Source organism: Ursus arctos, unplaced genomic scaffold (assembly GCF_023065955.2).
Source record: "Ursus arctos isolate Adak ecotype North America unplaced genomic scaffold, UrsArc2.0 scaffold_7, whole genome shotgun sequence".
Lineage (NCBI taxonomy): Eukaryota > Metazoa > Chordata > Mammalia > Carnivora > Ursidae > Ursus > Ursus arctos.
In genome coordinates this window covers 40,026,743-40,052,607 of record NW_026623089.1, presented here as the reverse complement: position 1 = coordinate 40,052,607, position 25,865 = coordinate 40,026,743, and the positions used below count along the sequence as shown (strand labels likewise).

General features: G+C 35.5%; 1 protein-coding gene across 1 annotated transcript in view; it reads right to left on the bottom strand.

The window, feature by feature from the left end:
- Positions 1–23,682, bottom strand: part of LOC130543070 (tyrosine-protein phosphatase non-receptor type 20-like) — a 31,767-nt gene extending 8,085 nt beyond the window's left edge. The window contains exons 1-6 of the mRNA XM_057308823.1: positions 23,662–23,682; positions 22,853–22,886; positions 19,522–19,625; positions 12,557–12,654; positions 9,757–9,866; positions 5,832–5,834 (exon numbers count right to left, since the gene is read on the bottom strand). Coding sequence (XP_057164806.1) covers positions 5,832–5,834; positions 9,757–9,866; positions 12,557–12,654; positions 19,522–19,625; positions 22,853–22,886; positions 23,662–23,682 — 370 coding nt within the window. The remainder of the gene's footprint in view (positions 1–5,831; positions 5,835–9,756; positions 9,867–12,556; positions 12,655–19,521; positions 19,626–22,852; positions 22,887–23,661) is intronic.
- Positions 23,683–25,865: the final 2,183 nt, after the last annotated feature.

The window sequence follows — 25,865 nt, the reverse complement described above, 5'->3', positions numbered from 1 at the left end:
CAAGTAATACAAAAAAAAAAAAAAGAAGAAGAAGAAGAAGAAAGAAAGTTCAAAGCATATTTGTACATAACCCATGGATCAAAGAAGTCACAAGAGAAATCAGAGAATACTTTAAAAAAAAAAAAGAAAACAGACTTTAGATTTATGTTTATCCAAAGAAATAGTAGGAAGTACAGAGGGTTTCCATATATCCCCTGCTATAGTTTCCCCTATTACTAACATTTTACATTAGGATAGTACATTTGTTAGAACTAACAAACCAATATTAATACATTATTGTTAGCTGAAGTCCATAGATCATTCAGATTGCCTTAGGTTTTCCTTAATATCCTTTCACTGTTCCGGGATCCCATCTAGGAGTCCTTATTACCTTTAGTTCTCCTGTCTCCCTAGGCTTCGCTTGGCTGTGATGCTTTCTCAGACTTTCCCTGTGTTTGATGACCTTGGTGGTCTGAGGAGTAATAATCAGATATGTTCTAGGATGCCCCTCTAATGGAATTTGTTTGATGTTTTTCTCATGATTAGCCTAGGGTTATCAGTTTTGGGGAAGATTACAGAGGTAAAGCGCCATATTCATCACAATATATCAAGGGTACCTACTAGCCATGTGATGGATTATTATTGATATTGACCTACATGACCTGCTGTAGCTGTGTATCATGTTTCTCTACTATAAGGTTACTCTTTTTATCCCCCTTTCCATACTGTACTCTTTAGAAAAAAATCACTACATACAACCTTCACTTAAGGGGTGGGGAGCTTTGCTCCATCTACTTTAGAGTGGACTATCAACACAATTTATTTGGAATTTTCCTTCATGGGAGGTTTGTTTCTTCTCCCCATTTATTTACATATTCAATTATTTGTTTATATTACTATGGACTCACAGATATTTATTTTACACTTCGAGTTATAACCCAACGCTACATTGTGTTGGTGCTCAAATTTTTCCAACTGTGGCCAACGGGAATGAGAAAGCATTCTGAATTGAATGTAAATAAAAGCACATCAAAATTTAAGGGATATTGCTAAAGCAGTATTCATAGGGAGATCCGTTATATTAAATACTTATATTAGATCAGAAGAAAGAACTTATAGCAATGAAGAAATCAATAAAATCAATAGGAAAAATACTAAAAATACTAGTGAAACTAAAAGCTATTTCATGGAAAAGATTATAAAAAGACAAATAAAGGTTTCACTCATATGTGGAATTTAAGAAACAAAACAAAAAAGAGAAAAAAATAACAGACTCTTGAATAGAAAGCACAAACTAGTGGTTGACAGAAGGTGTATGGTGAAATAGATAAAGGTGCTTAAGAAGGACAAACTTCCAGTTACAAAATAAATAAGTTATGGAGATAAAAAGTAAGCATAAGGTATATAGTCCAATAAGATGGTAATAATGTTGTATGGAGACAGGTAGTGACTATACTTATTGTTGTGAGCACTGAGTAGTATATAGAACTGTTGAATCATTATATTGTACACCTGAAACTAATATAACATTGTATGTTAAGTATATTTCAATTAAAATAAAAATAAATAAAATTGCATTGAATTTTAAAAATTAATAAGTCTCTAACCAAACTGATCAAAAAACGAAAGAGAAAAAGCACACTTCACCAAATCAAGAATAAAAGAGAGGGCATCAATTCAGATATTACAGACATAACAGTTAATAAGGGAACATTATGAACAATTCTAATTCCATAAATCAGACAACTTATATGAATGAAACAAACTGCCAAAGCTCATTAATAGAGAGATGATCTAATAGTCCTTTATCAATTAAAAACACTGAAGATTGCTATAGGCTGAGTTGTGCCCCCCTAGAATTTTATGTTGAAGTCCTAATCTCATAACTCAAAATATGACTGCATTTGGAGACAGGATCTTTAAAGAGATTATTTGGGTATACCCTAACCCAATATGACTAGTGTCCTTATAAAAAAAAAGAATAGGACCCAGATACCACACAGGGAGAAGATGGCCATCTGCAAGCCAAGAAGAGAGGCCTCAGAGAAATCAAAGTTGCCAACACCTCGATCTTGGACTCTAGCCTGAGGAATTGTGAGAAAATAAATTTGTTGTGTAAGCCAATCAGTCACTAGCTTGACTAGCCAATCAGTCACTTTGTTATGAAAGCCCTAGAAAATGAATACAAATATGTATTTTAAAATTTTAAAACAATCACATTCCAAGACCAGATGGTTTCACTGAATTCTACCAAACATTTAAGAGAGCAATAATAACAATTTTGTACAAACTCTTCCAGAATATAAAATAGGAGGGAACACTTCCAAACTAATTTTATGAGGGCAACTTTACCCTGATACTCAAACCAGAAAAAGACATCACAAAAAAAGAAAACCACAGATCAATATCATCATTAACATAAATGTAAAAATCCTCAATAAAACACCAGCAAATCAAATCAAACAACATATAAAAAGGGTAATATACGAAGTTGGGCTTATCCCAGGAATACAAAGCAGGTTCAACATTTGAAAATCAACCATATCAACAGATCATAACTCACCATATCAACACACAAAAGAAGAAAAACTATGTGATCATCTCGGTAGATACAGAAAAAGCACTGAAAAAAAATTCAACATGCATTCATAATGAAAACTTTCAGGAAACTAGAACTAGAAAGAATTTCCTTAATATGATAAAAGACATTCACAAAAATCCTACAACTAACATTATAGTTAATGATGAAAAACAGAAGTTTTTCCCCTAAAATGGAGTCCACTCTCTCTATTCTTATTCAGCATTGTACCAAAGGTCCCAGCTAGTGCAGTAAGTTAAGAAAAAGAAATGAAAAGCATACACGTTAGAAAAGTTGAAAAATAAAACTGTATCTATTCACAGATAACATGAGTGTCTACATAGGCAAATTCCAAAAAAAGAATATATAAAAACACCCCTAGAATTAAGAGTGAATTTAATAAGGTAAAAGGATAAAAGGGCAATATAAAAAAATCAATCATATTTCTATATACCAGCTGTGAACAATGGAAGTTAAAGTATTTATTTTATTATTTATTTATTTATTTAAGATTTTCTTTATTTGAGAGAGAAAGCAAGAGAAGAGAGCACAGAGGGAGAGGGAGAAGCAGACTCCCCACTGAGCTGAGAGCCTGACTCAGGACCTGATCCCAGGACCCCAAGATCATGACCTGGGCCAAAGGCAGCCGCTTAACCAACTGAGCCACCCAGAAGCCCCAAAGTATTTTTTAAAGTCCCCTTTATAATAGCACCAAAACATAGAAGATACTCAGATAAAAATCTAACAAAATATATACAAGATCTGTATGTTTAAAACTATGAAACGCTAATTACTGATGAAAGAAATCAAAGCAGACCTAAACAGAGTGAGAAATGCTTCCATCAGGAAACACAACAATGATCCCATTGAGTTAGAAGTTGAGAATGCCACCAGGCCATTTTAGGTTCCTCATGCTTACTGAACTGATAGGCAAAGATGGGTTACTATATTGCTCAATAAAACTAATTCTAAATATCAAGGAGAAATTGGGTATCTACTAAATAGTAGGGATAAGAAGGAGTATGTCTAGAATGCAGGTGATCTTCTAGAGTGCCTTTACAGTGATTAAAGTCAATGTAAAACTATAACAACGAAATTTAGACATGACTGCTACTAGCTTAGACCTTTTAGGAATGAAGGATTGTGTCACCCTACCAGACAAGGAACCACAACCAACTCAGGTGCTTGCTGAGGTCAAAGAGAATATGGAATAGGTAGAAGAAGGCAGTTCTACCAGATGCAACCTTGCGACCAGTTGCACAAATGAGGATGTAATAGTTACAATTTTATATCTGATTTTGTATAAATATCTGATTTTATATATATATATATATATATATATATATGACATATATATGTGTAGGCATTATAGATATATATATCATATACATTCAAATATATAAGTTAGCCAAATATTTTTGTTTTCTTTTACAGTTTATTAAAGGGGAGTATTAATCAGCTGAAGAAGAAAGACATCAATCAAAGACCAAAAAGGGGATTTTTATATCCTCTTTTGAGGACAGGGTGAGAGCGTGTTTTCAGTTGCCCACAGGTTAACTGTATGATCATAGATGGAAGAATAATGTTTTTATTTGGAGATTAGGTATTTTTTTTATCTTTGTCAAAACCATTTTTTAAATTTATTTTTATAATTATGATATGTTAGTCACCATACAGTACATCATTAGTTTTTGGTATAGTGTTCCATGATTCATTGTTTGCGTATAACACCCAGTGCTCCATGCAATACCTCCGGTGAAGGGTATTAAGGAGGGCACGTATTGCATGGAGATCAGGTATGGTTTAAAGAGATGTGTATGGGTGCCAAGTTGACAAAAGATGGACTGTGGCCACTCTGCAATATGTCAACATGACTAGGCTGAACTACTTCTCCAAGAACTCTATTTCCCAAATGTTTGCAGTTAAGATGGCTGACAAAAGAGGTTCTTATGTGAGACTTTAGAAGGTGAACCTTCCAAATAGCCATTTTGTAGTTCACACATACGATAGCTGACCTCCTGACACACTTCATTCTTTACACAGAGGGAAAAACTTAGTATCACAAAATGCCAATATTTCCCAAATGAATATAAGTGTCATGCCACTCTAATCTGAATTTCAAAAGGGTTTACATGGGTATACATGTACCCCGATGTTTATAGAAGCATTATCAACAACAGCCAAATTATGTAAAGAGCCCAATGTATATCGACTGATGAATGGATAAAGAAGATTGATAAAGAAGATGTGTGTGTGTGTGTGTGTGTGTGTGAGTGTGTATATATATATATATGTACATATATATATGTACATATATGTACATATATATATATATACATATATACATATATATATATATATATACACACTGGAATATTACTCAGCCATATTAAAAAGAATGAAATCTTGCCATTTGCAATGAAGTGGATGGAACTAGAGAGTATGATGCTAAGAGAAGTCAGTGAGAGAAAGGCAAATGCCATATGATTTCACTCACATGTGGAATTTAAGAAACAAAACAAAAGAACATGGAGGGAGAAACAGACTCCTAACTATGTAAAACAAACTGAGGGCTCCTGGAAGGGAGGTGGGTGCAGGGATGGGTTAAACAGGTGATGGGTATTAAGGAGAGCATTTCTTGTGATGAGTGCTGGGTGTTGTATGTAATTGATGAATCACTAAATTCTACAACTGAAATTAATATTACACTGTATGTTAACTAAGTAGAATTTAAACAAAAATTTGGGGAAAGAAAAAAACAAAAGGATTTACATGGGAATGAACAAGATAACTTAAAACACCATAGGTAGCAATAGCCCAAATAGCCTGTAAAATTTTTTGATTGAATTATAATTGACATACAATATCCTATTAGTTTCAGGAGTATAGTAATTTGATATCTTTATATATTATGAGATAATCCCCGTAATAAGTCTATTTACCATCTGTCACCAAAGTTATTACAATATTATTGCCTACATTCCCTATAGCTTTATATTATATCCCCATGATTTGTTTATTACTGGAAGTCTGTACCTCTTAATCCCCTTTACATTTATTTCTTAAAAATTAAGGGGAAGATTTGCCTTTCTAGATATTACTTACAACTACTATAAACAAAACAGAATAATATGTCCACAAGAACAAACAAGACAATCAGTGGAAAAGTTTGGAGAACAGAAAAGGATCCAAACAGTTTTGGGAATTTAATATGTGATAAATGTATATTTAAATTTAACTGGGAAAATGGCTTAGTGAATGGTGCTGGTATAACTGTCTAGTCCATTTCCTACAGGTCTACCATACTAAGCAATTAACAGCAGAGATTAGTGATCTAAGTAAAAATGAATGAATGAATGAATGAATGAATGAATGAATGGAAATTCTGGGAGAAATTTAAGAGAGTATTTGTACATTCCTCCAGTAAAGAACTTTCTAAACATTCTAGAAACCCACAATGGTTATGAAGGTCTCCCTTCTTAGGTATGGTGCAGGAGAAGAATTTGTATTTGTCAGACAGACAAGATGTTAGGACTTCCAAAACGTAAAGAGCTGCTACAAAATAGTAAGAAAAAAAAATGGCAAAGGATACAAATATGCAAATGAAAGAGGCTAATAAACAAACAATAAAATATTCGTTCTCATAAGCCATCAGGATAATGTGAGTTACAGTAACAAAGAACTGCTATTTTTCATTCATCAGATTGGCAAAAGTTGGGAAAAGGGTTATCTAGTGATGGTAAAAATATGGGAAGCTGGACCCTTCAAAACAGCTAGAGCAAGAATAAATCACTCTAACCTCTGGAAAGGAGTCTGATATTACCTATTAAAATACAAAATGAATATATACCTTGACTTACCAAGGGAATCTAAAAAAAAAAAAAAAGCACTAGTACATAGGAAATATGTATAAGAATACATGTTGCAGATTAGTAATGGGAAAAAAGTCAACAGGAGAATGGGTTAATATATAGTTATTTCCATAAGATGGAAGAGAAGAATTCAGATAAAACAGCTTAATACTTTGCTGAAGGCTGAAAGTGGCCTAGTGTGACAGCACAGAATTTCAGGAAGCTACACATACTAGAGAGTTTGCAACACCCTTGCAGACTCAACAGGTCTCTAATAAGTACTCATAAAAAAACCTGAACACGGAGATAGAAATGGAAGGAATCCCTCCCTCAGTGGCACAGGCTTAGAGAAGAGTCACAGCCACTGTGGAAAATGCATAAAGCCCTATTTGGACCTATCCCCTCCCCAGACAACAAAAGTCTTCCATTGAAGGAGGACTAGCAGCAAACCCTGCTGTGCACAGGTGAAGAACCAATGCAGCTGGAAAAGGCTAAAGAAAAACATTCTACTCCTGGAGGAAAGGCAGGAAACTGTCCTGAGCTCAGGATCCTATAGCGATACTATCCCCAGTCTCCTACCACTAAGCAAGGAACAGGAAACCTCCCACAGGAAACCTGCCAAAAATACAAAGCAGAATCTGAATGTCATAATGGGGAGAGACAGCATCACTGACAAAGCTGCTCTCCCCACAACCAGGAACAGAAAATCTGCCAAAGGGCGAGACTGGACTATGACCACAAAGAACTCTGCCCTCCTGCCCAGGCCAGCCAGCACCAGGCTACCACTAGAGCAGGGGCATGAGTGTGGGGAAGAGCCCTTCTGAACCACAGGTACACAGAGAAGGATTAAAGCTAAGGATGGAACAGGAATGTGAAGAGAAACTCTCTAGCATTGCAGTTGCCACCCTAAGTACAATTTAAATCTTGAGAAATTTTAAAGTCAATAGTTCACTGTAGGTAATGACAGCAACACAAAAGCAAAATCCAGCTCATGTCCCAAACACGCTAAATCAAGAATCTACACTAATGGCCTAGCAGAGGAACAGGCATGACTATTTCCAGGCATAAATTCTACTTACCTCAATCTCTACTTTTCTATACCCAACATCAACAGCCTATCAAAATTTACAAGGCATACAAGAAGCAGCAGCAGCAATAACAAAATCACTGTCAAAGAAACAAGGCAATTCTAAAGAAAAAAACTTAGAAATGACCCATGTGTTAAAATCATGAGAAAGGGAATTCTAAATAACTATGATTAATATGTTTAAGCTCTTATGGAAAAGGTGGACAAAATGCATGAACAGACAGGGAATTTGAAAAGAGATGGAAACTGTAAGATAAAGTCAAATGGAAGTTTTCTCAATAAAAAACTTTGTAAGATGGGCACCTGGGTGGCTCAGTCTGCCTTCAGCTCAGGTCATGATCTCAGGAGGTCCTGGGATTGAGCCCCATACAGGGCTCCCGCTCAGCCAGGAGCCCACTTCTCCCTCTCCGTCTGCTCCTCCCCCATACTCGTGCTGGCTTGCAAGCACACTCTCTCTCAAATAAATAAATAAATAAATAAATACTTTGTAAGAGAGCTAAAGAATGTTTTCAAATGGGCTCATTTGTTAGTGAACAAACAAAGCTGAGGAAAGAGTCAATAAATTTGCAGATGAATTGATAAAAATTATCTTAAACCAAAACACAAAGAGAAAAGAGTAGGAGGAAAAAAGATAAAATGCATACAGTTACAGCCCCTTTGGAAAACAGTCTATCAGTTACATGCTTATGACTCAAAAATCCCACTCCTAGATAGATTTACCTTAAAAAAAATGGAAATGTAGATTTACACAAAACCAGTATGTGAATGTTTGCAGTGCTTTTATCCTTAATTGTCAAACTGTGGAAACACCTAAATGTCCCTCAACTGCTGTATGGATAAACAAACTGGTATAGCCATACAATAGAACACTAATCAGAAAAAAATAAATAAATATCATTAAAAGCAATGGTGGAAACAAATATCAACGGCACTCAAAAAGCAACATATTTATGATTCTATTTATACGACACTTTGGAAAAGACAAAACTAACAAGAACAAAAACAGATTACTGGTTGCCAGGTGCTGGTGCTGGGGTGAGGGGATGACTGACTACAAAGGAGCATACGAGAAATATGAAGGGTGAAGGAAATGCACTGTATCTCAATGGTGGTGGCAGACCTTTGTCTATCTCCCAGAACTGTATGATAAAAGGATGAATTTTACCATATGTAATTATAAATCAATATTTAAAAAGTATTTTCTTGTAAACTATTTTTGTGTCAGACCTGTATTTTAATAATTACACAGTGTGACACTGCCTTAATTAGATTTGACATTTTCCAAATTTATTTATTTATTTATTTATTTATTTTTTTTTTTTTTTGTCCAAATTTAAAAGCATCATTAAAGAAGAGGATTCTGGCACTTGATCTAAGGTTGAAATGCATGATCTCTATAATCCTCTCTAGCTACAAGGTTTTTGAGGTATGGGATTCCCCAACCTCACACACACAAATTTTACATATATAGAAATTTATGTTTTTATATTTATAATTTTTATACTTTATATATGTATAAATCTATATATGTTCATGATTATATTTATATTTATATTATACACAAATGTAAATAGATAAATACACAAATTTTTGAATATTCTTCAGTATTATTTTTTATTCATATCTATATTTTCTTTTTTTCCTTACAATATATGATTATGTGTAATCAAAAAAAGTTTTTATTTTCCTTATAAAGTATATACTGTGCAACAAATTAAAATGAAGAAAATGAGGAAGCAGGTCATATGCAAGTCTATACAAATCTGTAATTCCTAGTATAAGAAAATATAAATAGCTCATTTTATTAAACTGACATGTTTGATATATTAAAATATTTTTAAAACAGGAGAAATTTGCCCTGACAAAGGTGGGGTATGGAGCATTTTCTTCATTCTTTTTTTTTTTTTTAAGATTTTATTTATTTATTTGACAGAGAGAGAGACAGCCAGAGAGAGAGGGAACACAAGCAGGGGGAGTGGGAGAGGAAGAAGCAGGCTCCCAGTGGAGGAGCCTGATGCGGGGCTCAATCCCAGAATGCTGGGATCACGCCCTGAGCCGAAGGCAGACGCTTAACCACTGAGCCACCCAGGCACCCCCATTTTCTTCATTCTTAAAAAAAAAAATCCTAGGAAACCATGCTTTCCCCATCTAAAAAAGTTTTCCTAGCTCTTTCCTGCATTCATATTAGAAATTTCTTTGTTCATACCTCTGAAATATAGCCTCTTAAAGAATGTGCTAATAGAAATAGGATGCAGTCCTACCGGAAAGCGGAGAATGGATGGTCTGGGACGGGCCTGCAAGCTCTTCATCCTCACTGCTCCACTTATCTCTTAGAAAGGAGCTACCGGGGGCAAATATGCTCTCACTCTCACTAGAAAGAAATTTATGTATTTGTTCATTGTTTCAAAGAATATATACATTTATGAATGAATCTTTGATAATCTAGATTAATTATTCAGTTGACATTCATCTCCATTCTAGTTCAGCTATGTGCTTCTGTTGTCAGCCCCTGGAGCTGGCCCACCTCCACAGAGATCATTCCCAAGTCCCAACGTCTGATCACAATACTCTATCTCTTCTCACATTTGCCTGGCTTGCAAACTAGCCATCTTGGATCAACTAGGCTCCTTTACCTCAGCTGTGGGAAAAAAGTACTGAGGTCACTGGGGTTTCTGATATCAACAGAAAGCCATCCAGAAAACACAGGTATGCCCCTGTCGAGTTTCTTCTACCTTTCTTCCATGGCAGCTAATTCTGAACCACCATCCTCATGTAGACCCTATCTTAATTCTCTGCCTTTGTAAAAATGTAGCCCTTCTAGAAAATATAAGCCAGAAAGCAAGAACATGTTCAACTTACTTTTTTTTTTTTTTTTTTTTTTAAGATTTTATTTATTTATGTGACAGAGAGACAGCCAGCGAGAGAGGGAACACAGCAGAGGGAGTGGGAGAGGAAGAAGCAGGCTCACAGCGGAGGAGCCTGATGTGGGACTCGATCCCGGAACGCCAGGATCACGCCCTGAGCCGAAGGCAGACGCTTTTAACGACTGCGCTACCCAGGCGCCCCCTCAACTTACTTTTTTAAAATGTGTACTTAGATACATCAACATTTTCAATTATTCCTTACTTTCTCCCTGATCAGAATTAATCCTTCCACATTCAACTCTGTGCCTTCTGTCTCCTAGACATTTTCTCTAAAATTATTTTTTCTTATATATATAATCTCCCCCATGTATAAACTCTTCCATAACATAAGAATACTTGATTCTCCCTGATCTTAAAAACAGAAACCCTTTTCAACTTTCTCTTAACAAATTTTTCTTTCCAATACTAGCCACACTCTCTTTCTGTTCCTGTCCAGCTTTTCACTACCCCACTGACTTGTTGCACTTTCATCTGCAACCCCACTTAACAAAAGCCTCCTAATGTGATTTCTGGTTCTAATCTCCAACGTCTAGAGAAAACTCTCCCTAAATTCAAATTCCATTCTCCCACCCACCAACTTCAGGAAAAACCCAGGTCCCTCACAGTTTAAGTTACTGGCAATCTGGCCCCTTCCTACTTTTCCATCGTCATCCGTACTAATCTCTTTTGTGCATCTTATGCTTTAACCTTAACAAAACAAATGCCTTTTTCTTTTGCTTCTGTGAGTCATTTCAAGTTTCTTATTCTTTCTCCTTCTCATCCTTTTTTGGATTACTATAAATATCTAATTGTTCCCCATTTCTTGCCAGATATCATCCACCTTGCTACCCGCAATCCTCTTCCTAGATGGGTAGACAGACATATGCATGAATACAACAAGAAAAATTCCATCTGTACTTCCTTTTAATTCTAACAAACTGACTAAAATATGTACTCTTTGGTCTCATGCATATCAAGTTCCTTCACAGTCTGGCCCACATTATATTTTTGGCTCTACCTCATCCTCTCGAGTTTCTGGGCATTCCAATTCACAGGTACCCTACAGCTCTTAACACATAACATTTCTCACCATTAATAAGGTATTTTCACAACTTCTTATCTTTGTACAAACTTCTTCCCCAAGTTTGAAATTTTCTTCCCTTCCTTTTCCCCTGCTCTTCTAGATTTCCACTTAAGATCCTAAATCCAACCTAAATATTTATTCAAAGAAGCTGGTGAAAAAACTCCCCCCATGCATATTTCTGTCTTCTGCATTCACAATCCTTGGACTTTGGCTCTATAATAATACTTACTACATTGTATTTAAATTTGTCTTTTACATACCTGTTTCCCTAATTAAACTATAAAGGGCAAGAACTATGTAATATTTTGCATTTGTATATAGTGCTTAGTATATAATTAGCATCTAATAATTGGTATATACTATTAGCATATAATAGGATCTCAAAATGCCTTTTGAATTATTTATTTGTTCACTTAATGCACTTTTGAAAGTTGTATATTCAAGCTTTATATTATACACATTATTATGCGATGCTATTCCAGTGACTACAGTTAATGTTACTTATAAATCTCAATGGAAATATGGCTCATTAAAATGTTCTCTTCTTTGATATGATTTTGCATGCAACACCTAAATTTGAACATTTTATAAGCATGAATGCTATTGTTTCTTTTGTTTTTCTAATGGAAATTTACTTTTCTCGTGGTTCTTTAAATGTTTTCATATATAGTACCAAGAATTCACCATGCTAACAGTTCTACTGTTTCTAGCACAGTATTTCCTTTCTTGGAAATCTATATAATTTCTAGTAGAATTAATTGTGTCCTGTGCTTTACCTTACCTCAAGTATACTGCCCTCTCCAAAGCTCCCAACACATTTACAAAGACTCTGGAACTGTATAATTGTTGAGATGACAGAGAAATTCTTTAGGGGTATCTTCTTCTTGTGTTAATACCATATTTATGACATCATAAATACAACCCATTTCTAGCCAAATCAAGTTGTACTTACTACAAAGAGTTATATCTTGAGAAACTAATCAAACATTTGAGGGCCGTTATTCACTGTCTCCACTGAGAGGGCTACAAGCATGAATGAACAGAAAGCTCACTAAATAAGCATATTGGTTATACCTTTCCGAAGCATCTTTAAAAAAATCATCGTAATTACTGTGTTGGAAATTCTGAACAGAGAGGTTTACCTTCTCTGAGCTATCTGCATTTTTCAAAACCTACAGAAATAAGAAAGAAAAGAAAATTATGGCTATGATTTTAGGAATGTATAGTTTAAAAGAAATATGATTTCTATAGCTTAAGAAGAGCAATAAAGTCTTCAATAATAGAATTAAAATTAAATTAGAATTAAATTAAATTAAATTAGAATTAAAACCACAATCACAGTGATTTCTATTGAAATGTATTGCTCCCTATTAAATATTTTACAATCTGTCAAAACAGAGTATAAAGTACTATGCACACACAAATGAATTTTTATTGAATCACCCAAGTTATTTTCCAAAAGTTGGCAAAAATAAGCTTCATTTTTGATTTAAAAAAAAAAATTATCCCTGTAGCTCAGAGAAGACTCTCATCGTGAATGCTTATCACATTTGGTTTACTAGGAATACAAAATTCTTAGCACTATATTTATCTTTATTTTAGTGCTTATATAATCTAATCCAGTAATTCTGTCTCTGCCATGAGATTTTGCTGTCCCCATAGACTTCAGTCCCATAGACTTCAGTCCATTCTGTTGCATTCAGAGCCCTGTATAATTTTTAAAAATTGAGTGTAATTAGAGGGAGAAATCACATTAAAACAAAGATTCAGTAATTCTGCTTCAATTAATCAATTCATTTGACAATTCTTTTCTGAGGACCTAGAATGCACAGATAACTGCTCAAAGTGCTATGGATGAAACAGTGAACGAGAGAGGGGTGTGCTCTGCCCTTGCGGAGCATGTGTATGCTCGGGAGAAAGAAAATACACAGGCAAACATACAAGTTACAGCTGGTGTGTTAATGCAATAACCAAGTATGGTGATATATAACTGCCATGTAGCTAAAAGATAAAAGGAAGAGCTAAGCAAAGAGAAAGGGAAGCATCCCGAGCAAAAGAAACAGCAGATCCAAAGTCCAGGCAGCCTTCCATGGTCTGCCTCTGCCTAACTGACCACTCTCATCTCATACCTACTTCTCATGCCACATCTCAAGCCATAGCCTATTCCATGTCTTTCCATCTCTTCTGAAGTGTCTTTGACACTGATTGTGTAGAACTTCTTAATCTTTCCCCTCTTGCTAATATGTTTACATGTGTGCATGCATGTGTTTTGCTTATTCTATGAAACTTCTTAGACCTGGAATACCTTTTGTGGGAATACCTACAGCCATCATTTCAGAACATGGACCCAAACACAATCAATTTTGGAAACAAGCATGTTAATGGAAAGATGTAAACAACTACCCAGCACTCTTACCAAGCCTATTCATTTGGTTAATAAGTCAAAACATAACTTAACTGTTTTTAGCCTAATATGAATAAGGATTGCTTGAAATATAAAGTTAACTTATATTTTAGCAGTAGTTTGCTAAATATATTAAATTCTGGTGGATTAGCTAATTGCCATTTTGAATAATATATAAAACATAAAACGTCCTTTCTTGTGGTGAACATACCCTAATATACAGAGTTGCTACATCACCATGTTGGACACCAAAAACTAATGTAACATTATGTCTCAACTATACTCAAATGAAAATAAGTAGAAAAATAAAAATCCAAATAAAAAAATAATTAAAAGTCCTTCCCTACGCAAGTAAGAAAAATACCAACTCTCAAATATTTTTAAAACTTTTTCAACATTTGCTTTCAATATTTTGGGATTTAATTCACCTAAAATCAGTTTCAGTGTAAAGTGTACCCTGCCCACTCTGCTCAACCACCAACAGTGATCTTGTATTCAACTGGACATTCACAAGATCCAGGAGGCCACACTCGGTACCAGATGAGCTTTGCAAAGGATACAGGTGAAGAGCCACAACATGTCAGCAGGACAGCTTGCCCTCATCAGGAACCCTAACAGCATTCTAGTGTAAGCTTAGGTGTCATGCAATGAGACCACATGGGTGTGTACCTAAGTCCCTCTGGCTTAGAAACCTCAAGCTACACAGGAACCAGTATTTCTTCTGATAATTCATGAACCTAACTTCGGGCTTACACCAAGGGGATTCCCACATTCATTCCATTTGTACTCTTTTTTTTTTTTTTTAAGATTTTATTTATTTATTTGACAGAGATAGAGACAGCCAGCGAGAGAGGGAACACAAGCAGGGGGAGTGGGAGAGGAAGAAGCAGGCTCCCAGCGGAAGAGCCTGACGTGGGGCTCGATCCCAGAACGTCGGGATCACGCCCTGAGCCGAAGGCAGACGCTTAACGACTGAGCCACCCAGGCGCCCCGCACTCCATTTGTACTCTTAACAAGACATTATTGTCCTGGTCATAATCCTCCCAGCCTAGGGGTCATTTTTACCATAATCAATGCCACCTGGTAACACAGCTGATAGTCCACCTTTATCAGGTTTTCAGAGAAACAGGGTTCTGGAAGGCTAACACAAGATCATTTCCTCAATGGGAAGAAGAAAAGGTTCTGTCAATTCTTTTAATAGACAGGTCAATTCCAACTGAATTTACTCACAGGTAGTAATGCATTTTATTTGCCCTATTGAAATAACCAATTGTACCACACCATTAATTGAGCAGACCACTGTAGAAATCTACAACATCACCTGTCACATAAAAAGTTCCAGGGGCGCCTGGATGGCTCAGATGGTTAAGTGTCTGCCTTTGGCTCAAGTCATGATCTCAAGGGTCCTGGGATCGAGCCCCGCGTTGGGCTCCCTACTCAGCAGAGAGTCTGCTTCTCCCTCTCCCTCTGCCTCTCCCCCTGCTTGTGCTCTCTCTCTTAAATGAATAAATAAAATTAAAAAAAAAAAAAGTTCCCATAGGTGTATGGGTCTTTTTCTGGAATTTCTATGCAGTTTCATTGGTTTTATTTGCCACTTCCTCTTGTATTACCTCATTTCTTTAATTCCTATATAGCTTTATAATAAGCCTTGACAACCTGCAGTGCCAGTGGCCTCTCCACCACATATATACTCTTGCTTCCTTTCCTAATACTGTCTTGCCTATTCTTGACCTCCTGTTTTCCCAAAAGTTTTTTAATCAGCTGATCAAATCACACACACACACACACACACACACACACACACAACTTTGAAAATTTTACTGAAATTAAGTTAAACTCATTTTGTAGTTTAAATTAGGGATATCTAGGACACCTGGGTGGCTCAGGTGGTTGGGCATCCGACTCTTGATATTGACTCAGGTCATAATCTCAGGGTCCTGGGATTGAGCCCCACATCCAGCTCCACGCTCAGTGGGGAGTCTGTAGGAGAGTCTCTCCCTCCCTCTTCCTTTCCCTCTGCCCCTCCTCCCACTCTCTCTTTTCTTTAAAATAAATAAATAAATCTCTAAAAAGATAAATAAATAAATTAGGGATAATTGTTTGTTCATTTATTAAGACTTATTATCCATTAATATGATATAGCTATATAACAAAATATTTTTAAATATTCTCAAGAACAGTACTTCATATCTTTTCTTAGATTGACTCCTACATACTTTATAGCTGGTACCATTGTACATATAGTGGTATAATCTATTATGGTAGATAATTTGATATTTGGTATACATGTGCTAACTACTGCACAATGAGAAAACCACACATTTTTATATACAGTAATTTTATATTTATTCTATTGTAAATATTTTAAATTTCCACTATGACTTCTTCTTTGACCCATGAGTTTTGAGTATGTCTTTAATTTCCAAATGTGTGTTTTATCTACTTGTGGTTGACTTCCAATAGAATTCCTTATGTCAGAGGCCACAGTCAGTACTATAAAGATTATTTAAAATTGGCTGAGATGTATTTTGATTTGGTACATGGTAAATTTTTATAAGTGGTCCATGTATGCTTGAAAAGAATGTATGTTCTCTAACTTTTGGATGTTCTATAGATATGTTTGTTCTATCTATCTGGCTAATTTTTTTTATAATTTCTATACTCTTTTAACTATTGTCTATTCTTTTAATAAAAGAGATCTTTTTAAATTGTCCACTATCACAGTGAATTTAATCAATTCTTTCTTGTAATTCTGTCCAATACTGATTTATATATTCTGGTGCTTATAAATTTAGAATTTTATATCTTCCTTGTGAACTAAACCTTTTAGTATTATATAGTGACCTGTAAAGCCTAATACTTTATGCTTTTAAGTCTTTTGGTCTGATATTACTATAGCTACATTAGTTCTCTTTTGTTAGTGTTGCTCTGTGTATTTTAATTCTTTTACTTTAAAACATCAAGGGAAGGGACACCTGGGTGGCTCAGTTAGTTAAGCACCTGCCTTCAGCTCAGGTCATGATCCCAGGGGCCTGGGATCGAGTCCTGCACTGGGCTGCTTGCTTAGCCAGGAGCCTGCCTCTCCCTCTGCCTGCCACTCCCCCTGCTTGTGCTCTCTCTCTCACACACAAATAAATAAGCAAAATCTTTTTAAAAAAATTAAATCTTTATTTTTTTAAAAGATTTTATTTATTAATTTGAGAGAGACAGAGTGAGAGAGAGAGCATGAGAAAGGGGAGGGTCAGAGAGAGAAGACACTCCCTGTTGAGCAGAGAGCCCGGATGGGGGACTTGACCCCAGGACTCCAGAATCATGACCTAAGCTGAAGGCAAGTCGCTTAACTGACTGAGCCACACAGGTGCCCAAGAATTTAAATCTTAAAAAAAAAAAAAAATCAAGGGAAAATGTCCCTCAAAGATTTCTTCTCTTTAAACTACACAGATGACCACCAAATTGAATGAGTTCTACAGAGCTGGCCTTGTCCTGAAAACTAGTTTATCAACCCTAATTGGTAAAACAAATTCTTAAACATTAATTTCAGGAGAATTAAAAAGGAATGTGAAAATTGTGAATGAAATGGGATGGAGGAAAAGAAAGAGAACAGTACTATTGCACCAACATAATCCCACTCATCTCCAACAAGACATGTTTAAAAACCCATTTTCTTACAACTCACTTACTAAGAAAAAGTGACATCACCTGGGTGAGAATTCTTACCATAATTTAAACCTGAGACATTTCAAGTCACACTTCAAAATCAACTTGATTACATTTATCCAAGAAGCAAACTGTTTTAGATGGCTGCAATTCAAATTAAAGGCTCACTTAGGACTAATACGTCTTTGAGTGAAATGTGATTTGGCTAACAACGCTAAGAAGGCACAAGGAGAAATATACCAAATTACCAAGATGTCAGGTCTTTTTGGAGATTGCTCACTGAATCAAATTAATGTCAAATTAAAGAAAGGGCCAGATAACTTTTTCCAAGGAACCTAAGTTAGGTTTTTTGTACTGCATATGCCAAGGATATATGAGGACAAAGTGAAAGCAGTAATACTAGGAGATAGGAGCCTCGTTTCTAGTCTTTGCTGTGATTGAAGAGCTGTATGATCACAGCCAAATCATATCAGCTCTCTGGGACTTAGTTTCTTCATCTCTAAAATGAGTGTTGGAATAAAAATGTCTTGACCTAGCTTCCAAATCTAATCATCTACAAGTCTGAGTCTAGATAATTTCTAGGGATAGCATCATAACTGAAAGGGCATCAAATGGCTATAACATCAAATTAATTCATGAAATGTTAAGAAAAGCAAATTCTGGTAAAATCAGCTGGTTTTCCCAACATGTTACTCTAAAAACCATCCAGAAATGTTCTCTAAGATACTCTTTTCTAAAATGAAACTTTAAAGCATATCAAAATTCATCCTAGAAGGGTCAAGCCATAAAATATAGGGGAAAACAAACAAAATAAAACGTATTTAGTTCTAGAAGGGACTCAAATATGGTTATAAAAAGGATCTACTCAGGACATTTTATGAAAGTGCTCACTTTGAAATTATCTCTCCCTCAACTATAAAATCATTCTGATCAGAGAAAAGTATCAACAGTGGGGCTGAGAGCCCAGCAGTACATTAAGAATTAAAGACTGCCAGCCAGAGATGTGATGGTAGGTGGCCTCGATGCAGCCACCTTACACGTCACACAAGAATGCACAGATTCCTATATGAGAGAACGACCAAACCACAGCATTGTTTTTCAAAGCAGCAGCATTACTGTCAGTCCTGGGTGGAGAGGGAGCCAAACTAGAAAGCGGGAGAAGCGGAGACTGTTCTTGGTGCTTACTTTGATCTCTGGTAACGCTGGAACTTACAGAGTGTGAGTCTGAGGACAGCAACATGATGGCAATCCCAAAATCCAGTAGGTAAGAGGAAAAATGCAAACCACCCACATGATGAAAATGTATTTCTCTTTTTGTGCTCTAATCCTGGCAGCTATCTCCACAAGGAAGGAGACACATGTCACGGTGAAAGTGTTTGCCCCAGATTTTTCCCAACCCTCTACCTTTCCATAGTTTGGAGACACTGCAGCATACTGTCTCTATCAATTAAAAATTCCATCAATCGGGGCACCTGGGTGGCACAGCGGTTAAAGCGTCTGCCTTCGGCTCAGGGCGTGATCCTGGCATTATGGGATCGAGCCCCACATCAGGCTCCTCCACTATGAGCCTGTTTCTTCCTCTCCCACTCCCCCTGCTGTGTTCCCTCTCTCGCTGGCTGTCTCTATATCTGTCAAATAAATAAACAAAATCTTTAAAAAAAAATTCCATCAATCAATATATCTAAAGGTGTTTGAAATTTTATATGAAATTCATTTTGTATCTGTATTAGTAGCACAAAATGAAATCGATGCCAAAATAAGTAAAATTTCCAGAATAGTATCAAGAGGTTTTCTTTAGAGTTGCAAAGAGTTCCACTCTTTCAAATTGCTATTTTGGTCGTCTTCAACATCAGAGGGGCAGAGAACTGAGAATCACTGTACTAAGGAGAACAAAATAGACCCCTATGCCTTAGAGAGCTTACTCCGTGATTAGACAGGAGCCACAATCATTTAACAAAGATCCCTCTTCTAGTTGTACCTCATGGGTCACTGATCTAGGTGTCTTTTCCTCACTTGATGAAGGCAAAGTCTCCCTGGAAGTCACGTCATTCGAACCACATTCACGTTCCTCCTCATCTTTTCCTGAAAAAGGGAAGGGAAGAATTGATCAAATGCAAAGGGTTACACAGAGAAAGGCTGTGCCTTAATGAGAAAACCCAAGCTACACAAGGGGAATGTTCACCTACTTTTCCTATTGTACGGTCATTTCACCTTTATCTCCTATATTAATCACTTTTCTCCCTGCTTTAAAAAAATAACATAGGAAACATGAGACTTCTTCTAGGATCATCCTCAGAAAGTTAATTTTTGAGCAGTCCCTTTGTTCCTACTTCTGTATTACTCTCAGGTAAATCCTAAATATATACAACTTCCAGAATCTATGCATTGGGTATCACAGAAGATAATTCTTCTGTCTTTTAGGGTCTACTTCTTAGATAAAGAACAATGTGTTACATAAGTCTCACTTTAAATTCTTGAATTATTAACAATAAATTAGCAATATGTTAACTTCTTAGATAAAGAACAATGTGTTACATAAGTCTCACTTTAAATTCTTGAATTATTAATAATAAATAAATTAGCAATATGTTAATGTATGCAGAAAGTCACTTCAGGCTTTATTGAGAATATAATATGAATCCTCCCTAGGAAAGTCGCTGCTGGCTTTATTACAGGATCATTGCTAATTACCCGTGTTACTTTCACTGCACAGAATATTTCAGATAGAAGCCAAAGGAGATATTTTTCTCCGATCTTAGAACTGAGCATTCAGAGTACTGTTTCCCATATCATGGCAGCCCTAAATATTATGATTTAGAAGTTTTGTGACATATCATAATATAAAATCAACAGTACAAATATAGTAAGAAATACAGTAAGCATGTACTTTGGAAACGAAAAGGGTCATTCGCTAATGTGTTAGAAAGGACAAATAGAAATTATGAACTATTAGAACACGAGTTAATTTTGTATGTATATATTATGAAATATCAACGAAAAAACAACATATCAAAACTAACGTGAAAGGTAGCTAAAGCAGTGTTTAAAGCGGAAATGCATACTTTCAAATACATTTATAACAAAAGCAGAAAAAAACAGACAAAAATGAGTTTTATATTCAATCATAAAGGCCAAGTAAAACTGAGGAAACCCCCAAAAAAGTAGAAAGTAAGACATCATAAAGAAATACAGCAAATAGAAAGTAATTTAAAACAATAGATCAACAAAATCAAAGACTAGTTCTTTGAAAAAGGATAAAAATACGCAAACCTCTTTCACTACTCAATTTAATTAACATTAAGAAGGAAAAAGAGCACAGCCACGGACCCAACTATCATTTTTAGAAGTAAGTAACTTTAGACAAATTTGATGAAAGGGAAACTTTTACAGAGAATTATAAATCATCAAAATCTACCCAAGAATATATAGAAAGCATGAGTAGTATAATAAGCATTTAAAAAGTTAAACCAATAATTAAAAATCTCATCCCCAGGAGGTAACAGACATCTGGGCCCAAAGAGGCTTCCAGATGAGATTTTATCAAACTTTTAATGAATAAAATCTTTTTTATACAACTATTTCAGAGAATTTTTTAAAATGTAAAATTATCTGATTTATACTAAAAGTTTAATAAAGTCCTTACTTACATGAAAACAAAACATGTAAAATACAAGAAAAATTATAAGCCAAACTTAAAAATGGACATTGATGCAAAAATCCTAAGTACAATATTACTAAATGGTGCAATGGAAGAAACATGTACACTAAGTTAGATTTATCAAAAGATTTTAAATTATGCTCAGTATCATAAAAATCTATCAGTGTAACTGTTATACAATAAATGTCAACTAAAGGACAGATCATATTATCACCTGAACATATAAAGAAAAAAAATGGGCAGAAGATATGAACAGACACTTTTCCAATGAAGACATACAAATGGCTAACAGACACATGAAAAAATGTTCAAAATCATTAGCCATCAGGGAAATTCAAATCAAAACCACATTGAGACACCACCTTACACCAGTTAGAATGGCAAAAATTGACAAGGCAGGAAACAACAAATGTTGGAGAGGATGTGGAGAAAGGGGATCCCTCTTATGTTGTTGGTGGGAATGCAAGTTGGTACAGCCACTCTGGAAAACAGTGTGGAGGTCCCTTAAAAAGTTAAAAACTGAGCTACCCTATGATCCAGCAATTGCACTACTGGGTATTTACCCCAAAGATACAGACATAGTGAAGAGAAGGGCCATATGCACACCAATGTTCATAGCAGCATTGTCCACAATAGCTAAATCGTGGAAGGAGCCGAGATGCCCTTCAACAGATGACTGCATTAAGAAGATGTGGTCCATATATACAATGGAATATTACTCAGCCATCAAAAAGAATGATTTCTCAACATTTGCTGCAACATGGACGGGACTGGAGGAGATAATGCCAAGCGAAATAAGTCAAGCAGAGAAAGACAATTATCATATGGTTTCACTCATTTATGGAACATAAGAAGTAGGAAGATTGGTAGGAGAAGAAAGGGAAGAAGAAAGGGGATGCACTGGGTGTTATACGCAAGTAATGAATCATGGAAATTTACATCAAAAACTAGGGATGCAATGTATGGTGACTAGCATAATATAATAAAAAAATATTTAAAAAAAAACCCTAAAGGATGGGATGTGTGAAAGGACAGGACATAGGAGTCAACCTGAAAGACCTTCCAAGGGCCAGGGCTAGAACAATTTGAACACTAAAGTAAGTAACAATTAGATTATAATGAAGTATAAAATAAATATAAATGAGTCCGTACTCATATAACCAAGTAATCAAATAAATAAGTAGGGTAGGAGAGACAAAACTTCTTTACAGAAAAATCCCCCCAAATGTATATATACTCCCTCCCCCAACAGGTAGAGCTTAATTCTTCCTCACTTCCCCACCCAGGAGGGCAGGCTAGACTTAGTGACTAGTTCTAAAGAGTGAGAAAAGGGAAATACAGTAACTTTACAGCAGAGAAAACACCTCTGGCAAATACTACCTTAACCAAATGATAACCATTAACAGTGTCAGTGGTGTCACGTGGGTGTCATGTGCCTCCTGATATGATGTGACAAGAAGAGCACTTCACTTCAGTGGTATTCCTCCCCCAAACCTGTAATTCTAGTTTAATAATTAAAAAAAAAAATCAGACACTGTAAATTGGGAGCCATTCTACAGGATACCTGGCCACTAGTCAGCCTGTCAAGGTTACAAAAAACAAAGGAAGACGGAGAAACTGTCACAGACCAAAAGAAACTGGGGAGACATACCAACTAAATGCAATGTGATATCCTGCATTGGATCCTGGAATAGAAGAGAACATGAATGGGGGAAAAAATGGTGACATTCAAATAAAGTCTGGGATTTAGTTAATACTCATATACCAAGGCCAGTTTCTTTAAGGTCAGTTTTGACAAATGTACCTGGTAATATATGACGCTAACAGGGGAAACTGGACGAGGGGTATTGCAGATGTTCTGTACTATCTTCACAATCTGTCTATAAATCAAAGATTATTCTAAAATAGAAGTTTTTATGCTAACAAAATTGACAATTTAGTGAAATAAATTTCTTCAAAGACGCGAATTCTTTTTTTTCTCTTCCAAAAGATGAATTTTATTGTAAGTAGTTTCTCAAAATATTTTTATAATAATTTTTTATTATGTTACCATACAGTACATCCTTAGTTTTTGATGTAGTGTTCCATGATTCATTATTTGCGTATAACACCCAGTGCTCCATGCAATATATGCCCTCCTTAATACCCATCACCGGCCTATCCCAGTCCCCCACCCCCCTCCCCTCTGAAGCCCTCAGTTTGTTTCCCAGAGTCTCTCATGGTTCATTCCCCCTTCTGTTTACCCCCCCTCCATTCTCCCCTTCCTTCTCCTACCGATCTTCCTGCTATTTCTTATTCTTTTTTAAATTTTTGGATATGCGCATTTTGATAGAATATAGTCCTTCTGATCCATTGGTTTTAACAGAATGCTCCTTATTTCAGTTTCATCTGAGGTCTCCTCATGGTTAAATTCAGATTATTCATTCACATAGGTGAGGCTTCTTTCTCAGCGTTTCATACCTGAAAGCTTACATTGTCCATCTCTCCCTCATTAGTTACATTAATTTTGTCCACTGATTTAAGTCCAATTTTTCTCCTATAAAATATTTTTATTTTATCCTATCTTGCAATTAATGCACAATCTATAGAGAGACACTCTGTGACCACACACATCCTGCTCTTCACTGAAATTTTCATCTAGACTTAGCATTCATTGTTGCTTTTTGCGTGATTCAGTCTTTTGTAATGGGTACAAAAGGGTAATTTTCCAATGCTAGCACTCCCTCCACTTTTTTTTTATTGTGGTAGGAAACATATAACATAAAATAACCATCTAACCATTTTTAAGTATACAGTTCAGTAGTGTTAACTATATGCATATTGTTGTGAAACAGATCTCCAGAACTTTTTCATCTTGCAAATCTGAAACTTAATACCCATTAAACAACTCCATTTTTCCCACTCCCCCCAGCACCTGGTAACCACTGTTCTACTTTCTGTTTCTAAGAATTTGATCACTTTAAATACCTCACATACATGGAATCATACAATATTTTTTTTGTGACTGGCTTATTTTACTTAGCGTAATATCCTCAAGGTTCATCCATGTTGTAGCAATGTGACAGGATTTCCTTCCTTTTCAAGGTTGAATAATATTCCATTGCATGAATATACCACATATTGTTTAGCCACTCATCCACTGATCAATTCCCAGTTTTATTCAGATATAATCAACATGCAGCATTGTATATGTTTAAGATGTACCACATAATGATTTGACTTATGTAAATCATGAAATGATTATCAAATCAGTTTAGTTACTATTCATTACCTCATATAGATTCTCTTAACAAATTTCATATATACCATACACTAGTGCTAACCGATAGACATCATGTTGTACATGACATCCATAGCACATGCTTATCTTATAACTGGAAGTTCATACCTTTTGGCTATCTTCATCCAATCCCCCCCCAACATATCCCCCCTCTTCTGGTAACCACAAATCTGATCTCTTTCTCTATGATTTTGTTTTGTTTTTCGTTTTTTTCAGATTCCACATATAAGTGAGACCATAAAGTACTGTCTTTCTCTCTCTGATTTATTTCACTTGGCACAATGCCCTCAGGGTCCATCCATGTTGTTGCAAATAGCAGGATTTCCTTCTTTGTTATGACTGAATAACACTCCTGTGTGTGTGTATGTGTGTGTGTGTAGCTTCATTTTTTTACATATGAATATTTAATTTTCCTACTACCATTTAAGAGATAAGAGACTGTCTTATCTCCATTGAGTATTCTTAGCTCCCATGTCAAATATTGTTGACCATATGCATGAGTTTATTTCTGGGCTCTCAGTTCTGTTCCATTGGACTATATATCTGTTTTTTATGCCAGTACCAAACTGTTTTGATTACTACAGCTTTATAATATAGCTTGAAATACAAAGCGTGGTGGTCTTTTGTGGTGCCATATAAATTTTAGGATTTTTTTTCTACTTCTGTAAAAAATACCATTAGAATGTCAATAGGGATTACACTGAATTTGTAGACAACTTTGGCTAGTACACACATTTTTAACAATTTTAATTCTTCCAGTCCATGAACATGGGATAACTTTCCACTCATTTGTGTCTCCTTTGATTTCTTTCATCTGTGTAAAGACACAAATTTTAAACACAGACACAACAAGAAATAGAAAATCCAAATAAAGAAGTTGAAAATTTGGGTCAAAATCTTGCAAAAGACATACAAACTCTAGGGCTCTTTGACTTCACTTATACCAAGTATTTCAAGAATAAATAACACCAATTCCACACAAAGTATTCCAGAAAACAAAGGAAGACAGAATACTTTTCAAAAACATTTTATGATACCAGAATTACCCTGCTATCAAAAATAGACATAAGTATTAAAACACCAATACACCTCATGAACATATTTTTAAAGAAAAGTCTTTCAATACCTGGCCCTGGTTCAATTAAATATCCATACTCAAAACTCATTCCAGAAGGATCATAGATCTAAATTTGCTAAGTAAAACAATAAGCTTTTAGAGGAAAATATCTTCATGACCTTGAGAAAGTGATTATTTCTTAAATAAACACTAGCCATAAAGAAAAACACTGAAAAACTGGACTTCCTTAAAATTAAGATTTCTCTTCATCAAAAGATACCATTATATAATAAAAAGGCAGTGGTGCCTGGCTGGCTCAGTTGGAAG